The following is a 15,371-nucleotide window of genomic DNA, read 5'->3' as shown; positions in this document are numbered from 1 at the left end:
TAAGAATGTTAAATCTCACCAAAAAAAAAACAATTTAAATACGTGATCTAGTGCAAGTCCCATAGGCTCTGTTTTTTTTTAGCTGCGGTCGACTCAGGATGGAGTTATGATTTTTTTCTACTGTACAACTCGTCCTAGGATATCATAACATCATATAAAAGGTAAGAAAAACGTGCGGCGGAATAGGCTCTATGCACAGCAGCCATATTGTAAAGAAATTGGGCCTCGTCCGTTCCATTCTGGTCAAACAGAGCCAGGGTGCTGATATTGTTGCATTTTGGCTCACTGGAAACACTCTGCTACACCAGTGGGTCCCAAATTGTGGTCCAGGGACCCTCATGCTTCCTTGGGGGGGGTCCCAAATGGCCCCTTGCGGATGTGTAACTCTTGAGAGTGTACAAATGGAACCAAATGGACCCCGTAAGGGTCTATTTGGTTCCATTTGTACACTCTCAAGAGTTATGGGGGTCCCACTGTGCTACACTAAAATGGAACAGAGCCGTAATTAGTATCATTGGTAACACCTGTGAAGGAAGTAAGGAAGAGGCCCAATTTCTTTACAATATGGCTGCTGTGCATAGACTTCAGTTAACACTGGGAGATTGTACTGCGCACGCACACACACACACACACACACAGAGCTCACCGAGGGACAGATTAAAAAATCGAAAGTAGCCGTGAGCTTGTAGATCGCTATTTTTTAACTCTCAGAGTTAGACACGACTCGGAGGGGGAATAAGGACATGGCTCAAGGAAATAAGGACAGACAACACGACTCAGGGAAACAAGGTCATGAGTCGTGTAGGGTAATTTTTTTTAAACCCATTAAGACCTGAGGCCGCTTCTAAACATTTTCAAAATCCTAAAAAAAAAAAATCGGAAAAAAATATTTTAAAAAATAATTTTCACGATTTTTCAAAAATAGCAGATCTACAAGCTCGTAGCGCGGCACTCGGTGCCGCGCTACGAGCTTGTATATCTGCTATTTTTGAATAGCCTAAAGAAATCTAAAAGTGACACAGATGCGTCCCAGGTATTAATGGGTTAAATGAGAACTAAGCATCACTGTCAGAGTCTCTTTCTCTCTCTCTCTCTCTCTCTCTCTCTGTTACCCCAGTGTGTGTGTGTGCGTGTGCGTCTCAGTGTGTGTGTGTCTCAGTGCTCCAGGCGACCCAGGAAGCGCAGGTTGAGGATCTTCAGCTGGTCGTCCAGCTCCATGCGCACGATGCCATCGTCTCCGTCGATACTCAGCAGGATGCCGGTGGCCTCGCGGTCCTCGCCCAGGATCACCTTCACCTGGAGAGAGAGAGAGAAAGATACGCATTTTAACCATTTATTCATGTCCACATAAGATACAAGACAAGGAGACACACAGTACAGTATTTACAAGGTGCTGTAGAACAGTGGTTCTTAACCCATTAAGACCTGGAACTGTGTCATTTTTAGATTTGAGCTAAAAAGCATTGTTTTACACTTTGGGCTATTCAAAAATAGCAGATATACAAGCTCATAGCGCGGCACCGAGTGCCGCGCTACGAGCTTGTAGATCTGCTATTTTTGAAAAATCGTGAAAAATGTGTGCAAATCTTTGAATATATATATTTTTAAAGCGAACATTTTTAACTCAAATCTTTGCTTCTGGGGGGTCCCTGGAACAACATATTTTGATGGGGGTCCGCGGCCAAATACATATCATTTTGGGGGTCCTTGACGTGAAAAAGATTGAGCACCACTGATATAGAAACATACGTTTTTCAGAATTCTGCTGAGATTTAGGAGACATGTAGAATCGGCTTCAGGTCTCAATGGGTTAAACTATCTCAGGTCAAGGACCTCCAAAGTAACATGTATTTGGTGTTTACTTTGTTGTTCTTAGTGTGTGTGTGTGTGTGTGCGTGTGCGTGTGCGCGCGCGTACCTTGTTGTTCTTGGTGGGGGTGATGGGCTCCAGGTGCTCACTACTCAGACTCACCACCTTCTCTGACTCCTGCATGAAGACTGAACACATGCCTCCCTGAGGAGAGGAGAGAGAGAGAGGGAACAGAGGAGAGGAAAGGAAGAGGTGGGGAACAAGGAAAAGGGGGATAAGAAGAAAATGGTTTCATTTCAAGGACCCCTAGTTTGATAAAAAATTTTATTTTCTAACAGTCTTGTTCATTGGGGTTTAGTGTACTCAAGCATAATGGTCAGAACAAATAGGAGAATATTCTTCTTTGTGTCTCCATCCGTGCGTAATAAACCACTTGGACACACGAGTGTATTCCAATTGATTACCAGCATGTTGGTTGCAGTGGTGGAAAAAGTACTCAAATTCTTTACTTAAGTAAAAGTACCAATACTGCAATATAAAAATACTCTGTTACAAGTAAAAGTCTAGAATTAAAAATTTACTTGAGTAAAAGTACAAAAGTATTGGCATCAAAATGTACTTCCGAGTACCAAAAGTAAAAGTACTAAATATTTGAAAATAGCCGATCTACAAGCTCACAACGCGTCGCGATGCGACGCGTTGTGAGCTTGTAGATCGGCTATTTTCAAATAGCCTATGTATAAAATAGGGTTAAAGTGGTTAATGTATGTTTCATTATATCATAGTTTATGTCTGAATAGTAACTAGTAACTAAAGTTTTCAAATAATTGTAGTAGAGTAAAAAGTACAATATTTGCCTCTGAGATGTAGTGGAGTAGAAGTAAAAGTACTGAAAATTGGAAATACTCAAGTAAAGTACAAATACCTCAAAATTGTACTTAAGTACAGTACTTAAGTAAATGTACTTAGTTACTTTCCACCACTGGACACACGGGTGTATTCCAATTGATTACCAGCATGTTGGTTGTGCTGCAGTTGTATTTAGCACAAAACTAGGCTAAAACGGCCTGGGCCGCGGTGTGGCGGTCCAGGCACCCTAGGCTCTGCAATGCCAGCCTGACAGCGTGTCGCGAGTTCGAGCCCCGATCCCAGACGACCTTTGCTGCGTGTCACCCCCCCCATCTCGCTACCCCATTTCCTGTCAGTCTACTGTCCTATAAATAAAAGCTATAAGCGCCCCAAAAAAATTAAAACTAGACTAAAACATTTCAAATGACTAATATATGATTAACCCATTAATACCTGGAACTGTGTCATTTTTAGATTTGAGCTAAAAAGCATTATTTTACACTTTAGGCTATTCAAAAATAGCAGATATACAAGCTCATAGCGCGGCACCGAGTGCCGCGCTACGAGCTTGTAGATCTGCTATTTTTTTTAAATCGTGAAAATGTGTGCAAATCTTCTGAATATATATATTTTTAAAGCGAACATTTTTAACTCAAATCTTTGCTTCTGGGGGTCCCTGGAACAAAATATTTTGATGGGGGTCCGCGGCCAAAAACATAATTTTGGGGGTCCTTGACATGAAAAAGATTGAGCGCCACTGATATAGAAACATAGGTTTTTCAGAAAACTGTTGAGATTTAGGAGACATGTAGAATCGGCTTCAGGTCTCAATGGGTTCAAACTAAATGGAATTTTATTCAAAAGACTATGATTAAAACTAAATAAGAAATTGCGTGCGTGCGTGTGTATTGCGTCCCCACCGTCACACTCCTGATGACTCCGGTCTGCCCCACCAGGTCCATGAAGGAGTCTTTGACTCGGACCAGGATGTCGGTTGTAACCCAGTCACTGCCGCCTTGCTCGATGTTGGAACCCGGCGTGTGAGGGTTGTACCCGCCAGGAGAGGGCGCTCCGGGGGTCATGGGGCTGTAGCCCACCGGACTAGGACTAGGACTGGCCTGGACAGACAGACACACACACAAAAAGATTATTAAAGGAGTAGTTCACCCCCAAAATGACTTTTTTTCTATTGATTACTCACCCCATGGAGCCTTGAATTCATGGATTTATTTTTGTTTTTGTCGCATTCCTTCCTTTATTATTTGATTATAATAAATTTGTCCCCATTGATTCCGGTAGGAGACACAAATGCATTTGTGTCTCCTACCGGAATCAATGGGGACAAATTTATTATAATCAAATTATTGTCTTAGGAATGCCACAAAAACAAAAATAAATCCATGAAATCAAGGCTTCATGGGGTGTGTAATTGATAGAAAATAAGTAATTTTTTGGGTGAACTCCTCCTTTAAACTATACAATTAAGGCACTCTTATCGAGAGCAACTTGTGTATGTGTATGCGCGTGTGTGTGTGTGTGTGTGTGTGTGTGTGTGGAGCAGTGCTGATTTTGTCGACTAAAACTATGATGAAACATTTTTGTCGACTACCTTATTTTCACTGACTAAAACTAAATAGAAACTAAACTAAGACTAAATATATTGACAATTTCATCAACAAATAAAAACTAGACTAAAATGTTAAGTGAGGGACGAGTGGAGAAGAGATCCAGTAGAACGGAGTCAAGTATGTTTGGTTGCGCTCAGGTGCTGCGCTCTGAAAATAGCAGATCTACAAGCAAGTTGTGAGCTTGTAGATCTGCTATTTTCAGCATGCAACCAAGTGTAAAATCAGCCATTACGACGCCATCAAGGCACCGCCAAAATACATTTTAGTCGACTAAATCAACTGTAGATTTAGTGGACTAAAATCTTATATTTGGTCGACTAAAACTAGACTAACACTAAAACATTTCAGGTGACAAAAATGTGACAAAAAAATAAATGGAATTTTATTCAAAAGACTATGACTAAACCTGAATAAAAAAAATTGCTGTCAAAATTAACACTAGTGTGGAGGGCCAAGCAGTTAGCAAGGTACTGCTTAGTATCAGCTATATTTTTTGTAGATGCTTCTGTGTGTCTGAATTACCTTGTTTGAACCATGTTCAGCACTTTGGTCGGCTTTGGCTGTTGTAAATGTGCTATATAAATAAAGTTTGATTTGATTTGATTTGATCATAGGAAGCCACTCAATTTGGAGGAGACGTTGTTTCCTTTATCCACGATTTATGTGCGCCGTGTCTGACAAGTATGTCAACTATATTGTATGTAACAATATGTCTGCCGTCTATGTACTTTGTAACGGGCTGTTCTCCTATTGTCTGACTGCACTGACAGTGTTTATGAATTAATTAATTTTATTTGGATAGCGCTTTTCCAAACCTAGTTACAAAGTGCTTTACATACATGTTAAAAACAGCAATCATCAGCAAGAGAAAAAATAGAAATAAGAAAAATATGAAAAAGAAAACATGAAAACAGCATTTGTTGTCAGCCCATAAAACAATCCTTAGGAAAAACACTTTATATACAAATGTGTTTTTGAAAAGCGATTTAAAAGAGGACACCGAAAAAGCCCGTTCCCCCAGTGTGACAAAGTGCGTTGTGGGAGGATCCAGGAGGGCCCTATCCGAGGATCTAAGCTGGCACACTGGCTCATGGGGTTTTAGCAAGTCCACAATGTAACTGGGAGCCAGTCCATGTAGGGCTTTAAAAGTGATCAATAAAATCTTAAAATCAATTCTGTAGCTCACAGGCAGCCAGTGTAGGGCAGCCAGGATGGGTGTGATATGGTCTCGTTTCTTTGTGTTTGTGAGTAATCTTGCCGCAGAGTTTTGCACCATCTGGAGACAGGATATGGCTTTTTAATTAACCCTTTATCTGCTATTTTTGAAAAATCGTGAAAATGTGTGAAAATATTTGAATATAAATATTTTTAAAGCGAACATTTTTAACTCAAATCGTTGCTTCTGGGGGTCCCTGGAACAACATATTTTGATGGGGGTCCGCGGCCAAATACATATAATTTTGGGGGTCCTTGACATGAAAAAGATTGAGCACCACTGATATAAAAACATATGTTTTTCAGAAAACCGTTGCGATTTAGGAGACGTGTAGAATCGGCTTCAGGTCTCAATGGGTTAATTAATACCCGAGTAGAGGGAGTTACAGTAGTCCAAGGGGGATGAAATGAAGGCATGTATGACATTTTCCAGGTCTGCAGTGGATATAAATGATTTTATTTTGGCAATGTTCCTAATCTGGTAGTAGCAGGACTGGACTACTCGTGTAACTTGGGTGTTGAATGAGATGTCTGGGTCAAAAATTACGCTCAGGTTGCGGGCAGTGTGGGTGATATTTGTAGCTAAGTTCAGAATGGAAGGAGTGGGTGGAATTTTATGTCTCCGCTCCATAGAAACCAATGGGGCTCCCGGTATTTTTGAGTGGTGCTAGCCACTCCAAGGAGTGACTTTGTCCTGGTGTCTGTCTGTGTGTCTGTGTGTATGAGCACGGCCTCTCTGTATGTTTGAGCACAGCCTCAACAGCTGCGGCTGATTGCAACACAAAGATGCAACCAGTTACACTAATTATACACACACACACGCACACACACAACACACACTTTTGAGTAAAAATACTTAATGAGTAAAAATACTTAAAATGAGTAAAAATACTTAAATATTAGTAAAGATACTTTAAAGTTCCTATACTGAGTAAAAATACTTTAAATGAGTAAAAATACTTTAAATGAGTAAAAATACTTAAAAGATGTTAAAATGAGTAAAAACACGTAAAAATCAATAAAAAACATTTTAAAGTACTTAAAATTAGTAAAAATACTTTGAAGTCATCAAAGTCTGTAAAAAGTAACTAACGAAATGAACTCATGAAAGGCACCACTCTCTTCACACTGGTGTGATTTTTTAAAAAAGTCTATGGTGCGTACGTACCTGATAAGCCATAGGAGAAGGTGTGGGATGGTAGCTGGCGGGCGAGTGCGTGTTCTGGTAGCCCACCGGTGAGGGCGCCACCTGGTGGTAGCTCTGAGGACTGGGGCTGGGCTGGTAGGAGCCCTGCGGAGACGGAGCGGCGTAGGGAGAGTACTGCTCCGTGTTGTACCTGAAAAACACACCACAGGGAGGCGCTGTTGTTGTAGTAGGGTTGGGAAATTCACTGAGAATACATATTGAAACCCGATTATTTGTAGATCCAATAAGCGACTTAATCTTTGCTCACGTAGGTTAATCATATAGCCCTGCCCTACACTGTTCACAACAGACAATCATGTTATTATTCATTTAAATATATATTTGCAACCGATTAACTGCTTAACTGCCAAAGACGTTTATAAACGTCTTTGGGCCTTCAGCTATTGCCTGCCAAAGACGTTAAAAAACGTCAAAAATTCAAAAAAAAATTCTAAAAAAAATTCTAAAAAAAATTCTAAAAAAAAATTCTAAAAAAAAATCTAAAAAAATAAAATTCTAAAAAGATTCTCTAATTATTTAGTATTGACACTCTTTCGATATTCCAAACGAATAAGGAGATAACAATTTCCAAAGATTTGCTGCTCCATCCACTTCAATGTTAAAATTCAAACGGACAAACAATTCACATTGTTTTTTGGTTTGAAACTACTGGTTTTGAGCTATTTTCAAACATCAAACAACACATGACAACAAGGTCATAATGACCTCGTTGACATTCGTGAAACCACACCTGAATCTCATCTGTGATTAGAAATTATCTGGGATCAATCATACTGGAGAAAAATATTCTGTGGCTATGCGAAAAGGTACCAAAATCGTTCAAAACCCTGGCAGAGGCTACAGACTTTTCTGAAAAACTCTGGCAGTCAATGTGTTAAAGGGATAGTTCACCCCCAAAATGACTTTTTTCCTATCGACTAGTCACCCCATGGACACTTGAATTCATGGTTATTTTTTTGTTTTCGTCTGAAAGCCAATCATTTTGATGACCAGCGGTGGGGAGACGAAGAGTCTCCTTTGTGTCTCCTACCGGAACCGCTGCCTACCGGTCCGCTGGTCATCAAATTATTGGCTTAGGAATATGTGACAAAAACAAAAACAAAAAACAATGTACAAGCTCGCTGTGAGCTTGTATGTCTGCTATTTTAGAAAAGCAAACGTAAAAATCTAAAATGACACAGATGCTCTACCGGTTATATGGCCGTTAACTCTTTGACTGCCAGAGTATTTTCATAAAGTACCCATTGCCAGCAATTTTCGTGTTTTTTTAATTTTTATATTTTGAAAATGTTCATGAAAATAATTGATCAGACTGTTTTTTAAAGACGCCGCACAAATCCGCCACTAGAGAGCAGCACATGACAGCCTGATCAGCTCCTGGTGTCACTGTTTACCTTCTTGAGCGATTAGACAGGGAAAACCATGAAAACGGATGTGACGTCCTCCCAGATTGTTTTGATCGTCAAAATTACGTTGTGATACACGACAGCGATGACTGATCGTCACCCAGACCATAGATTATAGAAGAGGAGCTGTCCGTTTGTCCGTCATACCGTGTGAAAAACCGTTTGTTTACCTATTTTGGACGAAATGACCGGGGGAAAATAATCAAAAACCGGAAACGGAACCCAGGACATGAAACCGGATGCAGATATGGGTGAAGTAAGTGGAACTCGAGAATAACATTGAATTTTAAGCAGCATAGCGCGATCAGAGATTAAACAATGAACGCAAATCCAACGCGTCAAACGCGTCAATGGCGTGGGTGGATTAAGTAGTTATTGACGCGTTTTCGAGTCAATGGCGTTTATAGAGTTAATCTTATAAATGAGCCCACAATAGCTATGTTACAAGTTACAGGATCATGGGGCGCCCGCTGGCCTAACGGGGTCCAGGCGCGTACCGTCCACCTATAGGCTCTAATGCAGCGCGTCTCCTGACAGCGCGGTGCGGGTTCGAACCTTTGCTGCGTGTCACTCCTCATCTCACTCTCTCTCCGTTTCCTGTCTACCTCCTGTACTATTAACGCATTAAAACGGGGAACGCATCTGTGTAACCACATAAACCACTATTTTACACTTTGGCTATTAAAAAATAGCAGATCTACAAGCTCATAGCTTGTAGATATGCTATTTTTTTTAAAATCTTGAAATTTTGTGGAAATCCTTTAATATATAAAGCGAACATTTGTAACTCAAATCTTTGCTTCTGGGGGTCCCTGGAACAAAATATTTTGGGATGGGGTCCGTGGCCAAATATATATCAAAACGGGGACCCTTGACCAGTGGTGGAAAAAGTACTCGCATTATTTACTTAAGTAAAAGTACCAATACTGCAATATAAAAATACTCTGTTACAAGTAAAAGTCCAGAATTAAAAATTTACTTGACTAAAAGTACAAAAGTATTGGCATCAAAATGTACTTAAAGTATCAAAAGTGAAAGTACTAAATATTTGAAAATAGCCGATCTACAAGCTCACAACGCGTCGCGATGCGACGCGTTGTGAGCTTGTAGATCTGCTATTTTCAAATAGCCCAGGTATAAAATAGGGCTAAAGTGGTTAATGTATGTTTCATTATATCATAATTTACATCTGAAAAGTAACTAGTAACTAAAGTTTTCAAGTAAATGTAGTGGAGTAAAAGTACAATATTTGCCTCTGAGATGTAGTGGAGTAGAAGTAAAAGTAATGGAAATTGGAAATACTCAAGTAAAGTACAAATACCTCAAAATTGTACTTAAGTACATTTACTTAGTTACTTTCCACCACTGACCCTTGACGAACCACTGATATTATTACAGCAGTTTTCAAAGAAACTGTTAGGATTTAGAAGACATTTGTAGAATCTCCAGAAGCAAAGATTTGAGTTACAAATGTTCCCTTTAAAAAAAATTCTGTGTGTGTGTGCATATGTGTGTGTGTGTGGGGCCGGTACTCACATGGCAGGGGTGCCAGGGGTCTGGGGGTTGTACTGGGGGTTAACCTGTGGCGAGGGGACCTCGGGGTACCCGGGGGTCTGTGGGTTGGGGGTCCCGGTGTAGGCCTGAGGGGACGGGGAGGGCTCGTCGTCGTAGCCAAAGTCGTACTCCTCGTCGTTTCTGGATGAAGAGGAACCGAGAGAAAACGTTTCACGGTCAGAAATCAAACATCAGTCCATTATTACATTACAACTCGAGCAGAAACCTCTAATCTCCATATTATATATTTTTTTTTAAATTAACGCCAGTGGTGGAAAAAGTACTCAAATTCTTTACTTAAGTAAAAGTACCAATACTGCAATATAAAAATACTCTGATACAAGTAAAAGTCCAGAATTCAAAATTTACTTGAGTAAAAGTACAAAAGTATTGGCATCAAAATGTACTTAAAGTATCAAAAGTAAAAGTACTAAATATTTGAAAATAGCAGATCTACAAGCCGCGACGCGTTGTGAGCTTGTAGATCGGCTATTTTCAAATAGCCTATGTATAAAATAGGGCTAAAGTGGTTAATGTATGTGTTATAATATCATAGTTTATATCTGAAAAGTAACTAGTAACTAAAGTTTTCAAGTAATTGTAGTGGAGTAAAAGTACAATATTTGCCTCTGAGATGTAGTGGAGTAGAAGTAAAAGTATTGGAAATTGGAAATACTCAAGTAAAGTACAAATACCTCAAAATTGTACTTAAGTACAGTACTTAAGTAAATGTACTTAGTTACTTTACACCACTGCTACAGCGTCACACAAAAGTTTCGAAAGTATCAAATCTACAAGCTCGAAACTTGACGCGAAGCGACGTGTTTTGAGCTTGTAGATCTGCTACTTTTTGCAATTCTTAATTTGAATCCTGAAAAGTAACAGTTTTGGACATAATGAGGTTTCCACCCGACAAGAGCTGATATACCGGTACTTAGTTGACTGGTGCGTCCCAGGGCTCTATCCTCGGCCCACTCCTTTGTTTCCCCCCCCCTCTTTACCAAATGTCTTTACCAAATAATCCCATCTACAAGCTCACAATGCTTGTAGATGGGCTATGTTTGCCCCAGAATAGAAAATGACTTTTTTTCTATGGATTAGTCACCCCATGGATTTTTTTCTGTTTTTGTCGCATTCCAAAACCAATAATTTGATGACCGGCAGCGGTTCCGGTAGGAGACACAAAGAGTCTCCTTTGAGTCTCCTACCGGAACCGCTGTCTACCGGTTCGCTGGTCATCAAATTATTGGCTTAGGAATGAGACAAAAACTATGACAAAATCCATGAATTCAAGTCTCCATGGGGTGACTAATCCATAGGGGAAAAAAAGTGTGATTTTTTTTTGGGGTGAACTATCCCTTTAACATTTTTACACGTGGCAGAGAAGGGGTCGGCCATCTGAAGAGCATTCATCTGTGTGTGTGTGTGTGTGTGTGTGTGTGTGTGTGTGTGTGTGTGTGTGTGTGTGTGTGTGAGAGAGAGACTGTGTGTACCTAGAAGGTGTGTTGGGGTTGTTGGGGTCCCAGGCTCCACTCTGTCCCGGCGTCCTGCTCCCGTCATGGATGGGCGTCTGTGAGCCGTAGTGAGGTGTACGACTTCCTGCTTTGGGTCAACAGATCAACAGGTTAGAGCAGTGATGAGTGGCCAACCTTTTCAAGCCCATGAGCACTTTTAACCCATTGAGACCTGAAGCCGATTCTACATGTCTCCTAAATCTCAACAGTTTTCTGAAAAACGAATGTTTCTATATCAGTGGTGCTCAATCTTTTTCATGTCAAGGACCCCCAAAATGATATGTATTTGGCCGTGGACCCCCATCAAAATATTTTGTTCCAGGGACCCCCCAGAAGCAACGATTTGAGTTAAAAATGTTCGCTTTAAAAATATATATTCAAAGATTTGCACACATTTTCACGATTTTTCAAAAATAGCAGATCTACAAGCTCGTAGCGCGGCACTCGGTGCCGCGCTATGAGCTTGTATATCTGCTATTTTTGAATAGCCTAAGTGTAAAATAATGCTTTTTAGCTCAAATCTAAAAATGACACAGTTCCAGGTCTTAATGGGTTAATCCAATGTGTACACAGAGATCCATCTAGCACTATAAATTATGTGAAAAAAGCACTGTGTTACCACAAGTAAGACATTAACATATTTACCTTTCCAATTTCTGACGTATTTGAACTGGGGACCCCCCAAAATAATCATATTTGAACTGGGGACCCCCCAAAATAATCATATTTGAACTGGAGACCCCCCAAAATAATCATATTTGAACTGGAGACCCCCCAAAATAATCGTATTTGAAGTGGGGACACCCCCAAATAATCATATTTTAATGCAGTAATGGTCTTTATCTTTTCTTTCTTTAGGTCTTAAGGGTCCTTAAATTGTCACTTCAATGTAATAATCTGGGGACCCCGCCCCCCCCCCCCCCCCCCCAAATCATGTGGGGACTCCCCTGGAGGGTCCCGACCCACAGGTTGAGAACCACTGACACCAGGGTCTAAATGTTTCTCAACGGTAGAGCAGATGATCAACTGTGCTTTGACTTGCGTGCAATACCTCTTTTCGGCCAGTAGGTGTCCTACCAGACCACAGGGTCTAAATGTCTCTCAATAGAAGAATAGGGAGAACCACCTCCAACCACTGTACATGTTCTACTTATACTGTATTAACATACTCTACCACACAGATTGTTTAAAATAACATCGCTAATAAGTTCCTGAATAGAGCTATAAAATTCTTCTTTTGGAGATTAAAGGTACGGGAAGTGATTTTCTTTAGTTAGAATAAGTGCTAAATAGCTCTAAATTCTCATAGTACTCATTCCTATAGAGTGTTTGTTCTGAAACAGCGTTAAATAGCTAGATAGTAATCATTGCTATAGAGTGTATGTTCAGTAACAGGGGTCTCCATGTCTCTCCAGCTCTTTATTAACTCTCTCAGTGCCACGCCCCGAGATATCCCGAGTTTTTCCCGAGTACCCTCAGTGCCAGCACGAGAAATCCTGAGTTTTTACTTTTGACTGTGGTCGCGCTATTCTGTTTATTTTTCATGATCACTTTCGCTTCCTGACTCCTTCAGACTCATTGGGTTCCGGTTTCATGACGCAGATTCCGTTTCCGGTTCTCATTTTTTTCCTGCAGTCATTTTTGGCCAGAATAGGGAAAGTCACGGTTTTTCACACGGTATAAAAAACGAACGGAGAGGTCCACGTCTACTCTCTTTGGTCTGGGTGACGATCAGTCATCGTAGTCGTGTATCACATCGTAATTTAGCCCGATCAACGATTGTCAAAAATGTCAACATCCGGTTATGACCGGATGTGACGTGAGCCTGTTTGGGAGGGGGCGAGTGAGCCAGCGAGATCATCAATGTGTCGATTTGTTGCTCTCTACTGGTAGAACTGTATTATGGGTTTAAAAACCCAATCAGATCATTTATTTGAATGAAAAATTACAAAATTACAAAATAAAAAAAAACGCAAATTGCTGGCACTGGGGCAGTACTTTATGAAAATACTCTTGGCACTGAGAGAGTTAAAAGGAAAATAAATGTCCAGGTCGGGATACCAATCTTATCCAACCACGATAGAGAACTCATGCAGGATACAGATTAAACAAGTGCAATTGGAAGTGATGACACAAATAAATGCACAAGGAAAGCAGACACAATTGGAACACTATAAAAAAGTAAGCTGAAAAATGGGTACTCTCTCTTGATTTGCTGAAAATGTGTCGCCTACCTGAAAATGTATATTCTGTTTATCAAAGATCTGGAGAGACTGAACAAACACTATAGCAATGATTACTATCAGAATATAGAGCTATTATATTGTTTTAACCAAAATCTATCACTTACCCTACCTTTAACCCATTTTGGGCGGGAACCCCTATTTGTAACTATACCTTTCAAGACGGGAACCCCTTTTGGGGTTCTTGTTGCTATCAGGGTCCCCACACATTTTTAGCAATGAATTTCCAAAACTTTTCCAGAATATTTAGCCCAATTTCCAGGCCTATAAAACAATCATTCAGCGCAATAATGTGTCTCTTACTCCTATGTACAATGCCCAAAGATAGGCAGTGTAGCAAAAATAAAGCATAGAATATAAAATAGTACAATTTCATTCAACATTTCGTGCAAAATTAGGGCATAGTGACCCTGCGAGCGAAAATAGGAGGGGTGGACGACGTCGTTGCACGGTTCGTTGTCGCTCGCGGTAGGTCAGGACGGTCTCATTAAAAAACATGTATTTTAATGAGATTTCATCGCCCGCTCGCTTCGAGTCACGTCGCATCACGTCGCATCACGTCGATCGCTGGCAGTGCGGATGGGGTGTTACACAGCCCGTTCGGCGAAAAACTACTTATCTTACATATTTTGTGTAATGTTATACATGTTTATGAAAATGTTTTGTATTAAAAAAAATCAATAGCCAAAAACAATGCATAGATTAGCCAAATATTTTTCCAGGACCCTTGATAAATTCCAGGACCTTTGATCAATTCCAAACCTTTTCCAGTACTGGAATTTTTTTAATTTGATTTCAAAATATTTCCAGGAATTTCATGACCGTGGGGACCCTGTGCTATGTACAGTATATAGCAACATACATTTGTTGTAATTTTTGAATATATATTTCATATATATATATATTCAACATAAACGCTGGGAGGTAATGCGCACACACACACACACTTACCTTCTTGTACTGGTGTCTGGGAGCCATACATGGGTGTTCTGGAGCCCGTTCCATACATGGGAGTCTGGGAGCCGTACATGGGGGTGCGTCCGTGGGTCGACGTCATGCCGCTGTGTCTCTTGGCTCCCCTGGACACACACACACACACACACACACACACACACACACAATAAACACAAGTAAGACGCGCGAACGCGGTAAGCGAACGCAAAAAAAGAAAAAAAAGAATGAAAAAAAATATTTAAAAAAAAATTTTTTTTCTTTTTTTTTTTTTTAAATCTGCGTTAAAAGGAGCATCTTAGAAAAATACAAATTCACAAAAAAAAAACTTGGAATGTTTTTGAACAATTCAACAAAGTGTTTGAAGTGCCTGTTTCACCCACTTCCGGGGGGCGGAGCCAAAATCCGAGCCCGATGTATTTGTTCGTAGACCCCCACTTAGGGGGGGTAGAAAAAGTTTGGGAGCGATTCGGGCACTTTTCATTTAACATGGGGTTTCAATGGGGAGTTTTTAGGAGCCTTCTCCGGGGCGTGGCTTCCGGGGGAAGGGGCGGGCTTAAACGCAACCTTGACAGGTGTGTTCAGTTTTCAAAGACCTTTCATTTGATGTATGGTACGTCTAAATTGGACATTTACTTATCTCAGAGGAGCTGCACACAGGCAGTGCACACGGAGACACAGACAGAGACACAACCCAAGCAGGGTTACATAGTAAGCTCCACTTGGTCAGAGGCGCGGCTTCGCCGCGCCTCCTCCCGCGTTCGCAATAACACCAACTAGAAACTCTGCATGGCTGTCGTATGTCTCCACCAACATCCGTGTCGGTCCACACTCATATCATTTAGTACAGCGAAGGAAGACTTTTTGGAGGAATTTGGGAGTTTTGTTATGTCAAAGCTTTTCTTTTTTTTACTATAATTTTTTTGTGGCCAATTATAGAGTGTATACAGTGGCCAGAAAAGAGAGGGGAAGTAAGAGAGAAAAAACACTGAGCA

At 40.5% G+C, this 15,371-nt stretch overlaps 1 protein-coding gene across 1 annotated transcript in view; it reads right to left on the bottom strand.

Moving 5' to 3' along the window:
* Positions 1-1,006: 1,006 nt before the first annotated feature.
* Positions 1,007-15,371, bottom strand: part of supt5h (SPT5 homolog, DSIF elongation factor subunit) — a 49,599-nt gene continuing 35,234 nt past the window's right edge. The window contains exons 22-28 of the mRNA XM_080428768.1: positions 14,377-14,504; positions 11,162-11,270; positions 9,651-9,809; positions 6,670-6,838; positions 3,579-3,776; positions 1,918-2,013; positions 1,007-1,296 (exon numbers count right to left, since the gene is read on the bottom strand). Of these exons, the coding sequence (XP_080284894.1) occupies positions 1,156-1,296; positions 1,918-2,013; positions 3,579-3,776; positions 6,670-6,838; positions 9,651-9,809; positions 11,162-11,270; positions 14,377-14,504 (1,000 nt within the window). The 3' untranslated portion in view covers positions 1,007-1,155. The remainder of the gene's footprint in view (positions 1,297-1,917; positions 2,014-3,578; positions 3,777-6,669; positions 6,839-9,650; positions 9,810-11,161; positions 11,271-14,376; positions 14,505-15,371) is intronic.

This window comes from Gymnoscopelus braueri, assembly GCF_963280865.1.
Source record: "Gymnoscopelus braueri genome assembly, chromosome: 5".
NCBI classification, from domain to species: Eukaryota; Metazoa; Chordata; class Actinopteri; order Myctophiformes; family Myctophidae; genus Gymnoscopelus; species Gymnoscopelus braueri.
The sequence above is the reverse complement of the archived record's forward strand: the minus strand, read 5'-3'. Positions and strand labels throughout refer to the sequence as shown.